Source organism: Oreochromis niloticus, linkage group LG14, assembly GCF_001858045.2.
Source record: "Oreochromis niloticus isolate F11D_XX linkage group LG14, O_niloticus_UMD_NMBU, whole genome shotgun sequence".
NCBI classification, from domain to species: Eukaryota; Metazoa; Chordata; class Actinopteri; order Cichliformes; family Cichlidae; genus Oreochromis; species Oreochromis niloticus.
The window spans coordinates 8,774,371-8,793,372 of record NC_031979.2 but is presented as its reverse complement, the minus strand read 5'-3'; the positions used below and the strand labels follow the sequence as shown (position 1 = coordinate 8,793,372).

General features: G+C 40.8%; 1 protein-coding gene across 1 annotated transcript; it reads left to right on the top strand.

Annotated features, from left to right (window-relative positions):
- Positions 1 to 770: 770 nt before the first annotated feature.
- LOC106098518 (TRPM8 channel-associated factor homolog) lies at positions 771 to 14,497 on the top strand. The gene is made up of 7 exons (XM_019367531.2): positions 771 to 789; positions 5,629 to 5,723; positions 9,596 to 9,797; positions 10,670 to 10,906; positions 12,193 to 12,410; positions 12,538 to 12,651; positions 13,302 to 14,497. The coding sequence occupies exons 2-7, from the start codon at positions 5,673 to 5,675 to the stop codon at positions 13,542 to 13,544; spliced, it is 1,065 nt and encodes a 354-aa protein (XP_019223076.1). The 5' UTR covers positions 771 to 789; positions 5,629 to 5,672; the 3' UTR covers positions 13,545 to 14,497.
- Positions 14,498 to 19,002: the final 4,505 nt, after the last annotated feature.

The following is a 19,002-nucleotide window of genomic DNA, read 5'->3' as shown; positions in this document are numbered from 1 at the left end:
GTTAGATGCCTGGCTGACAACTGTATAAAACAAAAAACTACACACAATATTCGAAGCACATAGTGCACACTTTGGGAATTTACGACTGTGCGTAAATCCCCCCTAATATTGGTATGATCTGAGCTCAGACACTAAGCGGGGCGGGGCAGCTGCTGCCTGCAAGTGCGCTGAGAGAAACGGAGCGAGGCAGACAGAGGAGAACTGAAGTCTGACCAGGTACCAAAGCAAATCATTCATATGTACAAATAATGTAAATATGACGGTGTATCACGAAAGATTGATATCAAACTGATCACTTGACCCATATTACGTTACTTGCTCTTCGAGTGTATCAACAAATGGCGAAATGAAAAGCCGAACAACAACAATGCTGTTTCTTTAGAGCAGTGGTTCCCAAACTTTTTTTGCCAGGCCCCCCTTTTTTACAAGAAAAATGTTCGCGCCCCCCACCACCTAACCCCCCCGCACAAACACATCCTCCAAACACACACACCCATATTTTGTTTACAAACTCCATTGCGGATTATTTCACACCTCAAACATTTAGTAAACAATTAAGCAAATACAAGTAAACGGCAATAAATTACAGGTAGTAATAAAATATACTACTAACTCTTTTACGCTACGTCCACACCTACACGGGTATTTTTGAAAACGCAGCTATGCGTTTGGGCCTTTCGTCAACACGTAAACGGCGTTGCGATTCACCGAAAACGGAGATTATTTAAAACTCCTTTTTTGCGTTTACGTGTGGACGAGGAATACAGAGTTCGTCACGCAACGTCAAAGGTATGTGCCTCTTTTCACATCACGCTGTGCGCCACGTTATTGTTTACATGACATAAATTGCAGAATGGCAGATAGAGACAAAATACTGTTAATCTGACTATCTTCAGGTTTTACACGCTTACATACACACACGCAGTTACTGTCCCTGCATTTAGAAAGGCAGAGGCGTCACGGTGTAATTATTTTACATGTAGTTGTTTTTTTTCCTGTGTAATAATATTCAACATTGCTGTCAATACATTTTTCAAAAAATGCCTCTCTGTGCAAAATGGGTTCAAAAACAAAAACAGCTGTGGGATACTGTTTGTTCGTGATTTGAACCGGGGGAACAAATTACGGCAGGATCAGCCTGATATTATTTGTATCCCACTGTAACTTTACTGCATAAAGAGCTAACATGTCCAAAATGTCAGGAGTAGTTAGTTATTACAAGAAGTGTTTGTGAACTAAAAATCAAGAATGTGGGATCCTGTTTGTCCGTGATTTGGAGAGCCCAGCCCGTGCTCCCTACGCAGGGAAAACTATTTGCAGGGGAGACCTACCTCGGCACTTGTGCAGGTGAAGCCAAAGGGAAGATATGCTTCACCATATTTTCCTGTCTTTGGCTTGGAAGGAAGTTGGTTTGGAAACATATTTGGCGATGCTTCATCTCCTGCTTTGCGTTTGTGTGGGAGCCCCGTCAAAAACCTGTCCACAGTGTCCAAGCGCTCTTTTTTTTTTTTTTTTTTTTTCATACCGCGCCCCCCTGCAATGGGGGCGGGCCCCACACTTTGGGAACCTCTGCTTTAGAGAGTCTTAGCTTACATGTGTGTTTATTTCATATTTTCAGTTGTTACCCTTCACGGCTAAATAAATCGGTTTCAGTAATGTACTGATATGCAAGAATGGACAGAAGGAGCTTCTTTCAAAGAAAAAACTCTAGTAGATGTTATTTTATATATTATGCTTTGTATGTTGTTCAGTATATTCCTATGCAAAAAAAGAGGAATTTCAATACACAGCAGTATATATTTTACAGTTTAAACCAGATATTTACATACACTTTATGGAAAACACAAGAACATTTTTTTACTGTACAACATCAATTTAGAGTAAACTTGTTTTGTTTTGGATAAATAAATATTGAAATATCTTTTGAATTAGTTAAATGTCAGAATAAAGAGAGACAGAGCAGTCTATTTTTATCCCTGTCATCAAATTTAGGAGTACATATACACTAAGTTTATTGTTAATTAATAAGAAAATTCCAGACGATTCCTTTCTGAGCTGAAGAAGCTTCTGATAGGTTAGTAGAGTCCATGTGAGTAAATTGGTGGCACACCTGTGGATGCATATAAGGCAAAACACAGAGCCTGTTTCTTTGACATGGGAAAAATCAAGAGATGTCAACCAAAACACCAGGAAAAGAATTGTGGAGCTCCATAAGTGTGGCTCAATTTTGAATACAATTTGGTGCCATTTGCAATTAAGAAATACAGATAGTTTCTCTCTTTACTCTTAAAGTTAACAAATATGTTTTTTATATTTATCAATCTAAAAAAAACCAACATTTAGTCTGATTTGATGTTACAATTAAAAAAGTGTTTGTGTTTTTATCTGAAGAGTATGTAAATATCTGGTTTCCACTATATATTTGATGATTGTCAGCACAAAGAGGGAGAGAGAGGAACAGAGAGGGAGAGAGAGAGAGAGGAACAGAGAGGGATGGAGAATGAGGACAGAACAGAGATGGAACAAGAGCAGGTGAGACAGACATGTTAGTCAAATGGTTGTTTACCAAAAGTATCACCGTATCATAGGTACTCATGTATCTCGTACCTAGTGTTTCTTTTTAGGTTTGTTATTTTTCAAGTTATATATTTATTAAGTTATGCAGGCTTGTTTGCACAACAAGGCAAAATAATTATATAAACTTTTCTGAATCTAAATAGTGGACTTTGGTAGAATTAAAAAAATAAGTGTAGTGCAGGTCTATGATGATTTTTAGTGCTACTATCATCTAGTTCTGATTCTGGTTCTGTCTTGGTTAAGTCCTAAGTAGTCCTGATTTTGAACTGTTGTAGTCCTGTTTTAATTGTGGATCAAAAACTAGTTTAAGGTGTCCTGCATATGTGATATATATTTTTCCCTATATGAAGTCATTCTTTTTTGAACAAAACTCAAAACAGAGCCAATTAATCTTTCAGTCATTTCTAGCCCCCCCCAAAAAAATCCCACATGCATACTACCCGTTAGGGCTAAGCCCCGGGTGTTTCAAATGTCTGGCTCCGCCTCTGCTCCCACCTGAACTCGTACGGCAGTGCCATCCCCCCGAGAAAAGGCAGTGAAGGTAAAAGGTTTTCGTCATGTCTAAAGTACAGCAGATGTCTCCTGATTGGGAGCAACTTCTTGAGGAGATAGATGAAAAGTTACTTACACTGCTATCACCGGATCTGAATGAGATTTGTGCTGCCCTCAGTTTAGCCGTGAATGAAAATGAAAAAGACTTACCTCGTAAACTGAGGGGGCGTATTCACCAGTTCTTAGAGGGAGAGGATGTTACTGCACGAGAAGATGAAGGAATGTCTCTGTTGTTGGAATTAGATGACAAAATTAATGAAATGAAGCAAAAGAGATGCGAAAGTAATGCCCCATTGTCTCAACAAGTGGTACAAGAGCACCACCCTGTGGCTGAAAATGTGATAGCACCCAGTAATTCAGACGAGCGGAGAGAAAGTGTTTCTTAAATGAAAGCTACACGAGTCACCCCTGTCGCCACTCAAAGTGCCCCTTTTGTACACCCACTGTACTGACGGGATCTGAAAATAATGGGACAAATCGGAGAACCAAACCAAAAGGACAAATTAACATACACTAGCTTGGAAATACAAATCCAGAGGGCATTGAAGAGGGGATATGATGAAGGAGAAATTGTTGAAGCCATCATTCAAGCTATAACCCCAGGAACAAAACTGAAAAGCTATCTTGAGAGTAGATTAGATTTGACTTTGCATGCTCTCAGGCAAATATTACGGACTCATTACATTGAGAAAGATGCCACAGAGTTGTATCACTTGCTCACACGTGCTGTACAGGAGCCAAAAGAAACTCCAATCCAGTTTTTGATGCGAGCAATGGATTTGAGACAACTTCTTGCTTCAGAGAGAGTTAAGTCTGGTTTAAAGTACAGTTCGGAGCTCATCCAAAATCAGTTTCTCCAGACAATACTCACTGGCCTCCATGATGACACCATCCGAACTGATGTGAAGCTATACCTGCAAAATCCTAAGATCACAGATGAGGTTCTTCTGGAAAAAATGTCTGCAGCGTACAGTCTGGAAATGGAAAGAAAGAATAAGCTGTCAGCTGCATCAAGAGCAAAGATGATCAAAGTTGCAGCGGTAAGTGGGGAAGATCAAGAGGTGGAGAAAGAAAGCAGTATGCACACATCAAACAGTAAGAACAAGCAAGGCGGAGCAGTCAAACGAGACACATTAATGGATAAAGTTGATCAAGGCAACAAGGCTATATGTGAGGCTCTGCAGAACCTCACCACTCATATTGCCAGCCTCCAGCAGACCGTTAAGCCACAGCACATGAGAATGGCCGAACCACCTGACCGGAAATACCAATCACAGCCTAGGAGCACAAAAGTTAGACAGTGCCAGCAGTGTCAAACTTCCAATACAGGAAGCAAATGCGACCACTGTTACAAATGTGGCAGTACAGAACACTGGGCAGCAGGTTGTCGTAGGAAAAAGTGCTCAGCTAATTCAAGTAAGATCGAAATCATACTTAACCCTGAAGGGGAGAAGCACCAAACTGACCCATTCAGGCTCAAAGCACCCCTCACTGGTAAACAACAACAAATGGCGAAGCTGGTAGGCAAAAGATGCCAGGTCCGTGGCTTCTTAGGAGGTGTGGACACCACAATATTGTGGGACACCGGCTCACAAGTATCGATAGTGGGGACAAACTGGAGAAAGAAACACCTGCCTGATGCTGAAGTGAGGTCAGTGGAAGAGATGCTCGAAGAGGGAACTTTAGAGCTCTCGGCTGCTAATGGGACTAGAATTCCATATGAAGGATGGATAGAGACTGAGTTCAGCCTGTCCAAAAATGCTGTGGCTGGGATGTCCAACAGGCCCGTCCAAGTTCCAATCCTAGTCGCCAGTGGTGACATTGAATGTCCCATCATCGGCTTTAAACACATAATGAGTTTTACAAATAAATCTAAACCTAAATCTTCGCTAAGAGGTGTGATATATTGTGCAAAAATGCATTTAAATATTTCCAGTATTTCATTGTTTTATTCGTCATAGGCTGCCGTCAACACCAACATCCATGTGAACATTCAAAGCTAGAACTGGAGACCGTGGGTTGAGTTATTGGTCTGATAACCGCCTTCGTGTGACCTCTTAGCCTGACAAATATTTGCTGAATTGATGATTTTCATTTCAGGTTTCTCAGCGTTGTCTTTACTTATACTTCTTTTTATTTTGCACAGAAAGGTTTGACCTTTAGTTGTTAAACACTGGACTGAGCACATACACATTCATTTATGGTCACATTTTTCTCCCGTAGTCATAAAAGGAGCGGTCTCTCATCAGTGGTCCCTCCCCTTGCTTTTTCCTCCTTATCACATCTCCTTATCTAACCAGCACCATTCTCTGCTATGTTTTTTCATAAACATAGAAAACTGATTTGTTTCTATTTTCCTCAGTGTCAACAGTTCAGTAAATGAAATCAACAAAGTTAAGGGGAATTTTGACTGATATTTGACTGCATTGTGTGTGTGTGTGTGTGTGTGTGTCTGTGTGTGTGTGTGTGTGTGTGTGTGTGTGTGTGTCTGTATGTTAGATGGAGAAGAGTGGATCAGCACTGGTCTCTGCCTCTCTCCTGGTATGAGTACCTACATGGTCATGCCAGCTGAGACTGTCAACAAAAACTGGAAGGTGAAGCACACAAAATCTTCTAATAGTATTTTCACTTAGAAAAAGTGCATCACACCTGGTTCATTTATACAAAGAAAAGAAAAATAACAATAAACATCCCTTTTGTCGCGAAATCGATCAATGTAGAGCAGTGAAACAAACCACGGAGGCCCCAGAAAAGTGCAATCAAACGGTGAGTTTATTAACACAGGACAAGAAATTTCAGCATGAGTCTTCTCTGACAAAAATACATGTGGAGAACACTTTTAAAGCAATGGGGTATCTTGTACATTTTTAATGGCTAGACACAGACATATAACTTCTCTTTTCTATAACACCTACCAAATAAGGCAATAAACTTCAAGCCCCCAGGGTCTCTGAGGCTGGTCACTAACTCTGGTCATCAGTCACCAAGTAGACTAAAGGGCAACAGGTTACAAAAAGAAGCAGAAGACACTTGGGCCTTCGCTCAGACCTGTCACTAAATTTATGTGTATTGTAAGCATGCATGCAGTCAACCTTCTATGCTCTATAATGAAACTTAAGACCCTTTTGGATGAAACATCAACTCCAAATCAGCACAGATATGCAATGTGTATAAAATAATCATAACTAAGCCTGTAAATAAAAAAGGTCAATGTGATGACAAACATCTTCAATGCGATATGAACCCTGTAAGAAATATTACTAATCAAATAATGCTGTAAAATATGTTATTAATGCAATTATAATAATGCAGGTTATATGGCAGCAATAAAAGAATTTCTGAATCTCCACACTTTACATTTGCAAATTAGCTATTGAGACCAAAATGTGGTTATTTGTTATGGTTTTATCATGAGCTGTATGAAGCAGCCAGGGTTGGAGGACCCAAAATCCAGAACAAAAAAGCAGAGTCCAAAATCAAAAACAAGGAACAGGAATCCAAAACAACAAAGAGGAAACAGTTCTGGGGCCCGATGGTGGAGCCAGCAACTGTGACGTAGCAGGTCTGGCGGACACCTGCGTCACCAGTTGCGGGAATGACCTCTAGCTGAGATGAAGCAGGACCAGGCGCCAGACAGGTTTGCTTAAGCCCCCAGAGGAGACAGGAGGGGCCTGGGACGGCTTGACTGAGCCCCCAGCCAGAGTCGGGTGGATCGGAACCAGTGACGGGTGGACTCTAGCTGTCCCCACCCAGGGAACTGCTTACAGGTGCAGGGAGCAGCTGAGAATGGGCCCCCCCTAAGAAGCAAGACAGGGACCGGCTTGGCCTGAACCACCCTCACCTGGGGAACAGGTACAGGTGCAGGGGAAGGCTGCGTCTGAGCCCCCCTGGGAGCAGGAACAGGCAGAGGAAAATAAAGCTCTCAGCTCTCAAAGAGGCAGTCACAGGAGTGGGTGGAATAGAACAAACAATCCTTTAAGGTGCAGCCTGCAGAGCATCACAGTTCGGAGGCGAAACAACACCAAAAACTGTCTGTAATGGGGCGCCGGACAGAGTAACTTGTTAGGAGGACTGTTATTGAACTGCGCTTCAACAGCAGCTATTAAACCAGGAACACAAACAGTCTCAAAACAAACAGGCCGGGGAGCAATATGGCTGACAGTCTCTAAATATACTGGCTGGAAAGCTAAGCAGTCATGGAGAGGGGCCACAGCCTCATAACCAGCAGGTTGAACAGTGTTTGGAAACACTGACAGTCTCTGAAGCGCCAGCTCAGCGGCACAGCTAACAGTCCCAATCTTAATTTTTCCGACTGACACATGAGGCATCTAGGCTCAGGGAGTCCTGTGGAGAGAGGCTTGGGCCGAAAAATTGACTGTCCTGGGGCACTGGTGGAGCTCAGTGTGATGAGCAGGCGACCATATCCCGCGTGGCCGGCCCAGGTTGCGTGCCCTCCCCTCTCTCTTTCCCTCTGCTTTCTTTTCAGTTTTCACTATATCTATCTAATAAAACCAGAACAAGTTTTAAAAAAACATATTTTAAAAAAAAAACCCTTCCAGGCCCTCTTCCCAGGGTGACGGACTTGGCAATGGAGGAAGAGAACTAACAGATGGAGATGAGTGATTGGCCGGTGTGAGAGACAACCCGCCCAGCCTGACACACAGAGACATGACCGGGGAAACATGCAACTAGACAAGGAAACAAGACAGGCTTCACACACAACCCAGGAGATGCTAGGGAGGATTCACAGGGGCATGACCCAAAAAAACGGAGACCAGGACATAAAAAGGGACCTAATAACAAATATAGAACCTAAACTAGAAATACACATAATTCAACAAGGAAACAGGTCACACAGAGAACACAATAATGAATAAAAAAAGACTGAGTCAACGACCCAGGTACACTAACAGGTTTGGTTTTGGTATAGGTTTTACTTTTTGTACCAGTCTGTACCAGCATCCATTTTTCTTCTGAAGCACCTGTGGAGATTGACTTCAATTTGGTGCCAGCCTCCATTGGCCTTTCAAGGAACTGCAGTTCTTGGTATTCTTACATTGTCTTTCTTTTTCAGTCCTGAGGTTGCTGTTTGTTGTAATCTAATGGATCGGCCCCAACTTAATTTTTCATTCAGTGTACGTTGTTGTACCTATACTATAGAGTTACAGCCCAGTCACTCCCTTGAAACCTGTCTCACTTGATTGGACGATACTGACAGAAGAAATTCAGTCACATCTCTGAACATCTGTTTCAGCATCAGCCCTTCAGCCAATAGAAAGTCTCAAACAGAACTGCGCCCTCTGTTCCCTGCCTGTATCAGTTCAACTCAATCCAATAACATGCCCCAGTCATCTATAGAATAGAATAGAATTCAACTTTATTGTCATTGCACATGCACAGGTACAGGGCAACGAAATGCAGTTTGCATCCATCCAGAAGTGCTTTAGTGATATAGATATATTACAATATATATTAGCAATAATATAGATATGCAAGTATATTACAGAAATGGGTCTATTGTGGTATGTTATAATGTACACGGTATGAAGTATGTTGTGAATATTCTATAACTATAGGTATGTACAGGCTGTAGTGAGTACAAGCTATGTACAGGATATGAACAGGATATAAATATGAAAAACTATACAGAATATGAAATAAATAACTTTACAGAAATATGAGATATACAGTTATACAGAAATGGGAACTATGCAAGTTGTAAACAGTTGTAAGGTTAAAAATTATTGTATGTACAGAATGATTATTTACACAGAGCTATACAGTAATGCAGTTAAGATAAGTGAGGGTGTGGATAATTTCTACAGAGGCTGTCAGATGTCAGGAGGCAGAGTTCAGGAGTCTGACAGCTGTGGGGAAGAAGCTGTTCCGGTACCTGGTGGTCTTAGTCCGGAGGCTCCTGTAGCGCCTCCCAGAGGGCAGGAGGGTGAAGAGTCCATGTGATGGGTGACTGGGGTCTCTGATGATTTTCCCAGCCCTTTTCAGACACCGCTTCCTGTAGATGTCTTTTATGGCAGGAAGTGGTGCTCCGGCGATGCGCTGGGCAGTTTTCACGACCCTCTGCAACACCTTCCGGTCCGAGGCAGAGCAGTTCCCGTACCAGACTGTTATACAGTTGGTCAGGATGCTCTCGATGGTGCAGCGATAGAAGTTCACCAGGATGTCTGAGGACAGGTGGTTCTTCCTCAGGAACAGTGTATATAGGAACAGTGTTAGACCTGTCCATGCTTTTTAAGCACACCACAAGAAAGAAAATTTGATCATGACATCTGTAAACTGCTTTGTAAATCATTCCTGAATGCACAGGTGTCTCTGTGTTCAGCAATGGGGCTGTTTGCAAAGGCGACTAGTGTTGTAATTTGATGCTATATATTTAAAAAAAATGAACTGAAATGAATCTGTTTTGTCAAAATTCTGATATCCAATAGATTTTCCATTTTATCTACAGATTCAAACTGATGACCTACATCACAAGGATGAGCTGAAGAGACCACCACATGTTTATGAGCAGTTTCCTGTTACATCAAACAAGATGCATGTGTCCAACCTGTGGGGCGGACTCATCTATCTGGTGGCTCCACCCAACACACAAGTGAAAGGGTTGGAGATCACAGTGCAGAAAGCTGTAACTGCTCCATATTACAAGTCTGGTGAGTCTGTGGTTTATAACAGTGCTGTGTACTTTGTGTCAGTGGAGGTAATTGGAAGATATCTGGTGAGTCTTAGTCTCACTTGGATCACCTTCATTCTGATTGAACATACAGTGTTTTCATTGGACAACACAGGTGAATTAACTTGAGCTCAATATATTTTCAGTAAAATAAAACCCTCTCCTAAAAGACTTCACAAAATTTGCTTAATTATTCAGAGGCCTTGTGTGCACTATCAGCTTTTTACACCAAAGGCTGTTTAAGGATGCTCGGCTGTAACGAAATGCATATGTGGCATGGGATAAAGCAACATTTGTTTATTTAAAGAATTTACTCATATCAGGTGCATCTGGAGTTTTTTTTCCACCTGTGCTACAAACCCTTTAAAAATTATGGAAATGCCAGATTCCTTACTTTGTAATCCAATCCAACTTTATTTATAAACCACTTTAAAATAGCCACCACAGGACCAAAGGACTGTACAGTAATTAAGTTGAGAATAACAGATAAAACAAAACAGCAAAAAAAGAAATAAAATAAAATAAAACACATAACACATAAAAATTAAAACAGCCCTATATTTAAAAAAAATATATATGAGCAGGGCTAAAGGCCCACTTCTCACTAAAATCAACTAAAACGGAGAGATGCGTTTTCAGAAGTGATTGAAAAACAGGCAGAGAAGAGGCCTGTCTAATCTCTAAAGGCAGATTGTTCCACAGTTTTGTTTAAGAACAAGCTGAATTTTTCTTGGAACTGTCACACAAGTTTGTCCTTTGTACTTTTCCTTTATATATATTTTTATATATGTTTTTGATATGCAGTGAGTCAAAGCATTTCAATAGATCCACTCCTCTCTTTATTCTTTTCAGGTGTAACAACTGCAGCTGAGTGGTCATTGTTGCGCACAGCTCCTTCACCCTGGGCAGAGTTGGAGTTTGAAAACATCGTCCTCACCGTACCATCAGATGCTGTTCGGGGTCTGGAACGCCCCGAGGAGGTGGCCGCTCTCTGGGATGAAATCATGAGGGCCATTGCAGATCTGGCTGTCAAACCACATAAATTTCCTCACAAGGAGCGCTTTGTGACAGATGTGCAGATTTCTGCTGGTAAGTGCATTTTGCTTCATGCTGGTAATACTTGGCTTTATTTGCTTGTCCTGTGGAGACTTCCAAGGACGTGAAACCTGTCCCAACTCATTGTGGGTGACAAACAGTTTCAATAAAACAGCATATCAGTGCTAACTGTTTAAAAGGGACCTTTTAAATTTGTTACACACACACACACACACACACACACACACACACACACACACGCCTGACTAGTGAGGAACAACAAATATGCTACAATAATGGGGGTGCCAGAACATCAGGTCAAGGGAAAGGTATCATTCCCACCCTAAAGCCCCAAGAACATTTGATTCATTGTAAGGCTGCAACGAACATCATAAGTGGCCGGCATAGTATACAGACACGTCTGTGCTGAATACAGCCTGGAAGTCCCAAGGTCAAAATGGGAGTGGTGGAGAATGACCGAGCTAAGATCCTGTGGGACTTACAGATACAGACAAACAAAATGGTGATGGCTAACCAACCAGACATAGTGGTGGTAGACAAACAGAAGAAGACAGCTGTAGTAATAGATGTAGCGGTTCCCAATGACAGCAACATCAGGAAGAAGGAACACGAGAAGCTGGAGAAATACCAAGGGCTCAGAGAAGAGCTCGATAAAATGTGGAAGGTGAAGGTAACGGTGGTCCCAGTGGTAATCGGAGCACAAGGTGCGGTGACTCCCAAACTGGGCGAATGGCTCCAGCAGATCCCAGGAACAACATCAGAGATCTCTGTCCAGAAGAGCGCAGTCCTAGGAACAGCTAAGATACTGCACAGGACCCTCAAGCTCCCAGGCCTCTGGTAGAGGACCCTAGCTTGAAGGATAGACCGCCCTCAGGGGCGAGCAGGGAATTATTATTTTTTAAAATATATATATATATATATATATATATATATGTATATATATATATATATATATATATATATATATATATATATATTTATATAAATAAATAAATAAATATAAATATATATATATATATATATATATATATATAGAGAGAGAGAGAGAGAGAGATATGTATGTATATACAGGGTGGATGAGTTGAACATGGAAGACTGAACGAAGCTGGACTCAATTTTTGAACCCGGTGGCCAGTGGCGTTGCCGCTTCTTTTTTAAAAGACTATATTGTAGGAATTTATAACAACATGTGGCAATAAAAGGCTTATGTTTAAATGATTCTGGTTCATTTCTCTACTTCACATTTTACAGCTTATCTCTCATAAAGAATTCACAATACAATCTTGAAACAATTATTAATATACTTTTCTTCTTTTAAGGCTGGATGCATGCAGGTTATCCCATCATGGCACACCATGCTTCAGCTCCTGAAGTAGTTGGTGTTAAAAAAGGTAAAGAACTGTGGGGTCCCATCCATGAACTGGAACACAACCAACAGAGAAGCTGCTGGGAGTTCCGACCACACACCACAGAGTGTACGTGCAACCTGTGGTCAGTGTATGTGCATGAAGAGGTGCTGGGTCTCAACAGAGCACAGGTAGAGTAAATCAAGTGTCTTTTAAACTCTTATTTGTTTTACATCAATCATCATCAGAAAACTCGTGACTGAGTTTGCTGTGATCACATGATTTAGCAACTATCTCATTCCATGTTCTTTGGTGCAGGCTCATGACGATTTACCTTTAGCAAAGCGAAAGACTCGAGTAGAGGAGTACATCAAGGGAGGCAAGAAACTCAGTGACTGGAGTGTGTGGGTTGCCTTGGAAACATATCTGCAGGTGAGAGAATTATACAGAAATTTTGCTTGGTCCACAGTGAAGAAGATACACAATATGAATAAGAGTGAAAGTCTCTAACTCCATTTGATCCAGTCACACTTAAAATCAACCAAATCACCAACAAATCACTTAGGGCAGGGGTGGGCAATTCCAGGCCTCGAGGGCCGGTGCCCTGCAGGTTTTAGATCTCACCTTGGGTCAACACACCTGAATCACATGATTAGTTCATTACCAGGCCTCTGGAGAACTTGTTAAGGAGCTAATTTAGCCATTTAAATCAGCTGTGTTGGTTCAAGGACACATCTAAAACCTGCAGGGACACCGGCCCTCGAGGCCTGGAGTCGCCCACCCCTGACTTAGGGGTAGAGTTAGGTTCAAGTTGAATTTTAGCCACATGCTAAACAAGCATAATGTCAGAAATTACAAGATGATACCTTTCAAATGAAATCAAATCTCTTACATGCACTTTGCCTTCTATTAAAATAGTCTGATTTGGGTGTATGGGTGACAATTCCATGTAGACTTGTACACTTCTAGTGAAGCTAACATTAAATCGTAACAGGTTGTGATGCTTTGGTCAAGAGATTATTGCTCCTAACATAAAAGACAGCAAATAGTTTGAGTTGTTGTCATATCTACCTTCTCTGTAGCTCCAGGAAAGGTTTGGCTGGGATGCCTTTAAGGAGGTTTTTGCTGCATACCACCACATGAGCAACTTTCCTGAGGACAATGACACAAAGATGAACCTGTATGCTGAGACGTTCTCCCAGACTGTGGGGATGAACCTAACCGGCTTCTTCAAGGCCTGGGGCTGGCCCATCGAAACAGCCACTAAGGAAAAATTGTCCCAGCTGCCTCCCTGGAATGAACACCCCATGACCCAGTACAAATGAACTAAACAGAACTGCATAATAACAAAAATCAATTTAGTTCTCTGCAGTGAAACTTCAGTTCATTAAGTTAATCTTTTTTAAATCAGTCTTTTCATGGCAATGGGATACAAGTTGCATTGTATCCCATTTGAAAAGTGAATGTAGCAGCTTCTTTCACAGTACATGATGGAATCATTTACTTAAAATTAGTGACCTTCCAAATTAACTAGAAGATTTCTTTCTAAACAGTCTCTTCTTGTCCTTAGCGGGCGACCAGCGGCGGTGGTCTGCCGCGCAACCAGTACGCTGCTGTAGGTGCCGCAGGTTCTCTTGCTTGACCAACAATTATCTTCCATGCTTTTCGATCTAAGGCGATGGTTCTTGCCTGCTCGAGGTCAAGTCGAAGGGCCTTCAAATCATCCTGGATTTGTTTCATCCATGTCTTCTTTGGTGCATTTCGATGCACCCTCCAATCGGTGGGGCAGGTCAACCAGAGTAGGCCATGGGGGTAGCGGCTCGGGTCCATTCGACAAATGTGGCCAAACCAACGGAGTCGGTGGCGCTGGATTAGGTCGCAGATCGTCGGTTGGCTGCCACAGCTGGTGAGGATGGTGTCATTCGAATGACGGTCGCGAAGGGAAACGCCGAGAACGCATCTAAGGCAACGCATTTGGAAAACTTCGAGCTTGCTCAGGTCGTGTTTGAGCATTGTCCACGTCTCCGTGCCGTAAAGTAGAATGGACAGGATCAGGGTTCGGAAAAGGCGGATCTTTGTCTAAACAGTATTCATCATATTATTTACAAATGATCAAACCAATGATCTGTTTCCAAAATGTCAAAGTCATGTAATTATTTAGCATGCATTTGGCAGTTAAATTCAATGTGTTTTAGTGTAATCATTAATCATGTCAATCAATCATCAAGTAGGCTGTAAAATTCTGTGCATCATCCTGAAATATCCATGTAATACTTTCACTGAACTTTACGGGATTTTCTTTGTTTCATGTCTGTGTTACATGACTGTACCTGCAGCATTGGATGGAATACTCAATTTTTGCATCTTGGCTGGGAATTGGTGCATACAATAAATGACCCAAGTGTAGTAATGCAAGTAATCTTGTTTGCTGTTGTAATTAGGTTTAGTTATGCTCATGTTATTTTGGCTGCAAAGGAGAGCAAAGATATAACAATCAAAGAGCTGAAGTGAAGCTGAGTGTTAAAAACAAGGAAAAGTGTCACTGCAGCCACTGTCTGTTATTTTCAAGCTTTATTTTGTGACCTTGGATGTTTTTCCCAAACTGGTAAATCACATCAGTCTTTCTTGAATGGTGGAATCTTTTTGTTCTTTGCATTTTCAAATGCAGTGCTTGCCTCATCAAATCTAGAAATAAACATAAATTACAATGTACCGTAAAGCTTTCTGTCCTTTCAACAGTAGTGTCATAAAGCTACTTGCATCCATCCTTTACATTATTTTACACTGGTGGCTGCAGTCGCTGAAAGCGCAGCTAATCTCATATTCATAAGTCACTGTAGTTGTCGCTGTTTTACAGGCATGTTTCATTAACAGTGACTGGATCCTCTGGTCTTTCGCAGTAAACTAATAGAAGAGCAGTGTGTAAGGAAAACTGCCACTGGAAAGGAAAGCTCAGCTTTCACTGGTCTAAGATCAATTACAATCTGCACTATGTGTGGATAGACAGTTAGTCAGACAGTGACCTTGGTACCAACTCACATCTCATGTGTTAGGAAGTCTAATATATCTGCTTTAATCATTATTAGTACTCCAAAAACACTTTAGGAGAAAGCTGTGTGATTTTAAATAATTTTTAGAAATGTTATTCATACACTGAAAACATTGTGGACTAATTCATATATAGTGCTTTTATACTCTACTGCTACAACATACCTCATTCACACAAAAACATTTCCCTGTGATTAACTGATTTGCATTTAACACTCACACACACTCCGATGAATGCATCGGAGAGCAACATGGGTAATTGTCTTTCCTAAAGATTTAAATATTGTATTGGATCCTGAGAATGTTGTTGGGTCTGCCGTGGTCATTCACAATGACCTGAGCACGTAGGAGCAGTATGTGTCACATGATAGAGCAGCTGTGGTGTGCAAGACCTGTTGACAGTCTGGAGTTACTTCTCACTGAAAGCATTTGGAGCCTCGCTATGTGCTTCCAAACCAGCATTTAATCTCTGAGCAAGCTATCCCAGAGAAGTAAAGAAAGTGTGTAAGTTCATCTCTGAATGTTTGTAAAGCATTCCTGGTTGTTAAGCTTAACAATCGATATATGGAACTCCAACAACTGTGAGTTGTCATTGCTAACTCAGACAGTACAATGGATAGACTCAAGATTTACTCTGCAAAATGCAGTGTTGTAGGCTACACAGTTCTGTGGTTCAAAACTTGTGTTAAGTTTTGAATAGAAATTACACAAAATTCAATCTCACAGCACAACACCAGAACAACTGCAGGTGTCCACCAGTCACAATTGCAGTACTTTGGCATCAAGCTAGCCCTACTGAAGACATGCAAACATAAAGGGAGATACTTTATGCTTGCATGAACTGTTTGTGTGTTTGTTGCAGTTTGTCAAAAGCTAAAGGTCCAGCTGCTGTATTTCACAGGCAGAGAAAAGAAAGAAAGCTATACTTCCCTCAGAGCTGGAGAAAGATAAGGAAGACAAGACACACAGCACAGGACAGATAACAATAAACTGAGCAGATGAGGTTAACATTGTTAACACACTTTACAGAATAAACTATATAAACTTATAATGTACTGTTGGGCCCCTTTCTCCCTCTTTTTTTAAATCAGGGTCCTCTTCTTTATGCAGTTTGTACAGTAACTTATTTACATCCTACTCCCAGTTGTCCTCTGTACAAAAAGACTGTGTATAATAAAACAAATGTGCCCCATCTAAACACTACACTACAATCAACACACATTTATCTGAACACTCATGGCTGGATTTGGACTCATAACCACTTCACATCATGTGACCTCTTAGCCTTACCAGAATTCGCTGAATAAGTATAAGATTTCTCAGTATTGGGGGTGTTGAATTAAGTAACAACTATACTTCCTTTTTATTTTGTACAGAAAGACGTGACCATTTGTTGCAAAGCATTAGACTGAGCAACATGTCTCTGTATGTCTCAGTCATTCAGGTCATGGTATTCAGAGGAGCTTCTTTACGTTTCTTAAAGACATTTTACCTCTCATCAGAGAAACTGTGGAGAGTCGTAGGTATTTAATCCGTAGTGGAAGCTGTTCTTTAAGAGGGCTGTTGACTGACTTTTGACCACATTTGAATGGCTTCAGTCAGGTTTCAGAGCTCATCACAGCACAGAAACACTTGAGTGAAAGTTACAGATGATCTTCTTATGGCCTCTGACAGGAGAATCATCTCTGTGCTTGTCCTGCTAGACCTCAGTGCAGTGTTTGATACTGTTAACCATAATCATATTTTATTACAGCAAATAGAGCATGCTGTAGATATTAAAGGTAGGTATTAAATGTGTTGCACTGCAGTGATTTAAATCATATTTATCCAATAGACTCCAATTTATTCATAAATGGAGAGTCCTCTTCACACTAAGGTTATTTATAGTTCCACGGGGTTCAGTGCTACGGCCAATTCTGTTTGCGTTATACGTGCTTCCCTTAGCAGGCATAGCATACATTTTCATTGTTATACAGATGATACCCAACTTTATCTATCCATGAAGCCAGATAACACACACCAATTAGTTAAACTGCAGGAATGTGATAAAGACCTGGATGATGTTTAATTTTCTGCTTCTAAATTCAGATAAAATTGAATTTAAAAGCCCTAAAATACTGAAATATGGTATCTAATCAGATCCTTACTCTTGTTGGCAATACCTTGGCCTCCAGTAACAATGTGAGAAATTTTGGAGTCATTTTTGACCAGGACATGTCCTTCAATGCACATATTAAACAAATATGTAGGACTGCTTTCTTCCATTTGCGCAACATCTCTAAAATTAGAAATATCCTGTCTCAGAGTAAGGCTGAAAAACAAGTTCAATCATTTATTACTTCTAGGATGGACTACTGTAATTCATTATTATCAGGATGTCCTAACAATGCCCTGAAAAGCCTTCAGTTGATCCAAAAGTCTGCAGCATAAGTCCTGACAGGGACTAGAAAGAGAGAGCATATTTCTCCTATATTGGCTTCCCTTCATTGGCTCCCTATTAATTCCGCACTTAAATTTCAAATCCTGCTCCTCACTTATAAGGTTGCGAATAATCTAAGGAGCTTGGAAAGTAAAGTGTCTGGACTTCTTTAAGTTTCCTTGAAGACGCTACTGGTGGAGAGTCCCAGATTTTAAGCCCTATGGGAGTGCCCCCAAGACACTACACAACAACCTTCCAGTCTCCTCTACCTAATCACATGCCAGGAACGTCCCTAAATTGTATGTGTGTGTTTCTGTCCTTCTGCATGTGTGGTTTTGTGTCTATTCCATTTATGTTTGAGACAACAGGAAAAATGTCAATTAAGCTTAGAACATTAACCTAGTTCAGGGGATAGTGTACCGTCTTCCATGGAAAACTGAACAGTATATGTGTGTTTGGAAATCTGTGGTTTGACTATATGAAAACTTCAGCTAACATGAATTTCGAATGATGATGTTTATATGATGAGTACTTGAGCCAAGAAGTAATAGCAGAAAAGACAACTAGTAAAATTAGATTTGATTTATTTATATATTTTTTATGTTTAATTCATTAAATTCATTACTTTAGGTGGCGAATTTCCAAAATGTATCTAAATGCAGTTTGTACAATAACATATTTACATCCTGGTCCCAGCTGTCCTCTGTTCATAAATAGAAGAATTTGCATTTGCAATAAATGTGCCCCATTTAAACACATTATGAGTTTTACAAATAAATCTAAACCTAAATCTTCTCTAAGAGATGTGATTTATTGTGCAAATAATTTATTTCCAGTATCTCATTGTTTTATTCGTCATACGCTGCCGTCAACACCAGCACCCATGTGAACACTCATAGCTAGAACTGGAAACCGTGGGTTGAGTTATTGGTCTGATAACTGCCTTCGTGTGACCTCTTAGTCTGACTAATATTTTCATGTCACTTTTCTCAGCATTGTCTTTACTTATATTTTTTTTGCACAGAAAGATTTGACCTTTAGTTGTTAAACAGATGGACGACATACACATTTGTACACAGACACACACACACAGACAACAACTGTTATGTGTGTGTGTCTGATGTTGATGTTGTAACTATGATGCTTACAGGGAAATAGTTTAAAGGGGCATTTTCAAGGCTACTCATAAATCTTCAGTAAATAACAACCTACCAGGCTGTGCAGTGAGGTAGCAGTGACAATCAGAACACCTGAGCCTGAAGAGGTAGTACTTGTTGTTTCTGTGAAAAAGCTCCAAGCCAGAAGGACTCTGTCTT

Coding starts and splice junctions, on each gene's coding strand:
- LOC106098518 (XM_019367531.2), top strand. CDS start 5,673: ATGAGTACCTACATGGTCATGCCAGCTGAGACTGTCAACAAAAACTGG. Junction 5,724..9,595: donor CTGTCAACAAAAACTGGAAG/GTGAAGCACACA, acceptor TTTTATCTACAG/ATTCAAACTGATGACCTACA. Junction 9,798..10,669: donor TGCTCCATATTACAAGTCTG/GTGAGTCTGTGG, acceptor TATTCTTTTCAG/GTGTAACAACTGCAGCTGAG.